Source organism: Alexandromys fortis, unplaced genomic scaffold, assembly GCF_014885135.2.
Source record: "Alexandromys fortis isolate MF-2015 unplaced genomic scaffold, M_Fortis_MF-2015_v1.1 scaffold_9037, whole genome shotgun sequence".
Taxonomy (NCBI): domain Eukaryota; kingdom Metazoa; phylum Chordata; class Mammalia; order Rodentia; family Cricetidae; genus Alexandromys; species Alexandromys fortis.
In genome coordinates, this window is record NW_026076891.1 from 1 (window position 1) to 1,213 (window position 1,213).

Consider the following 1,213-nt stretch of genomic DNA (forward strand, 5'->3'; position numbering starts at 1 on the left):
CAGGCAGAGAGCTCTTCGATGACCCTTCCTATGTCAACATCCAGAATTTAGACAAGGCCCGCCAAGCTGGGGGTGGGTCTGGGCCTCCCAATCCTTCTGTTAATGGAAGTGCACCTCGAGACCTCTTTGACATGAAGCCCTTTGAAGATGCCCTCCGGGTGCCTCCACCTCCCCAGTCCATGTCCATGGCTGAGCAGCTCCAAGGGGAGTCCTGGTTCCATGGGAAGCTGAGCCGGCGTGAGGCTGAAGCCCTGCTCCAGCTCAACGGTGACTTCTTGGTGCGAGAGAGCACAACCACACCTGGCCAGTACGTGCTCACTGGCCTGCAGAGTGGGCAGCCCAAGCACCTCCTTCTGGTGGACCCTGAAGGTGTGGTTCGGACAAAAGATCACCGCTTTGAGAGCGTCAGTCACCTCATCAGCTACCACATGGACAATCACTTGCCCATCATCTCCGCGGGCAGCGAACTGTGCCTACAGCAACCCGTGGACCGGAAAGTGTGATCTTCAGTTGTCCTGGATGCCCTCCACCCCTTCAACTGCGTCCTCTAACTCCTGGGACCTATGTTTGTGCACACCTGAGACAGGGAATTTTAGTTAGAAACCTGGGGTAGCATCCTGCTTCTGCCCAAACCTCACCAAAGTATTAATGTACAGAGTGGTCCCTTGCCTGGGCCTTGTCTGTGCCAACCTGATGCCCTTTCCCCCAAAGGGTAGGTTCTTAAAATGGAAAAAGACCCAGTGGAGCAATTGCCCTTTGGGGGAAGGGAAGTAATCATACCTCTGGTTTACCCCTGGTCTTCAGGGTACCCCAGATCCCTCTTAACATATCCTATTCCCTATGCATCCCTTACAACTTTGTGCCTTTGACTATCTCCTAGGTCTGAAGATACTTTATGCAAAGAGTTCTCAGGCCCTTCGTGTGGATAAGGGTTGCTGACGCCTTGGCTCTGGAACCCTGTTGTGCTCAGCACCCCTTTCTATGTTTGGGAAGAATAGGGGCAGGAGTGGCAGCTATCTCCTCTGCCTTTTGGTTGTGCAGCCATTAAGAGATTGCCCCAAGCTGGGCTTGGTGGCACATGCCTTTAATCTGCACTCAGGAGGCAGAGACAAGAAGATTTGTGAGGCCAGCCTGGTCTGCAACAGAGTTAGTTCCAGAACAATCAGGGCCATGTAAAGAGACCCTGACTCCAAAAACCAAAAAGAAAGAGACA

General features: G+C 53.1%; 1 protein-coding gene across 1 annotated transcript; it reads left to right on the forward strand.

Moving 5' to 3' along the window:
* Positions 1-5: 5 nt before the first annotated feature.
* LOC126496572 (SHC-transforming protein 1-like) lies at positions 6-1,207 on the forward strand (the record flags this gene model as incomplete). Its single annotated transcript, XM_050134045.1, has 1 exon — positions 6-1,207. A coding segment is annotated over one exon (498 nt), but the record flags the coding sequence as incomplete, so codon positions are not given.
* Positions 1,208-1,213: the final 6 nt, after the last annotated feature.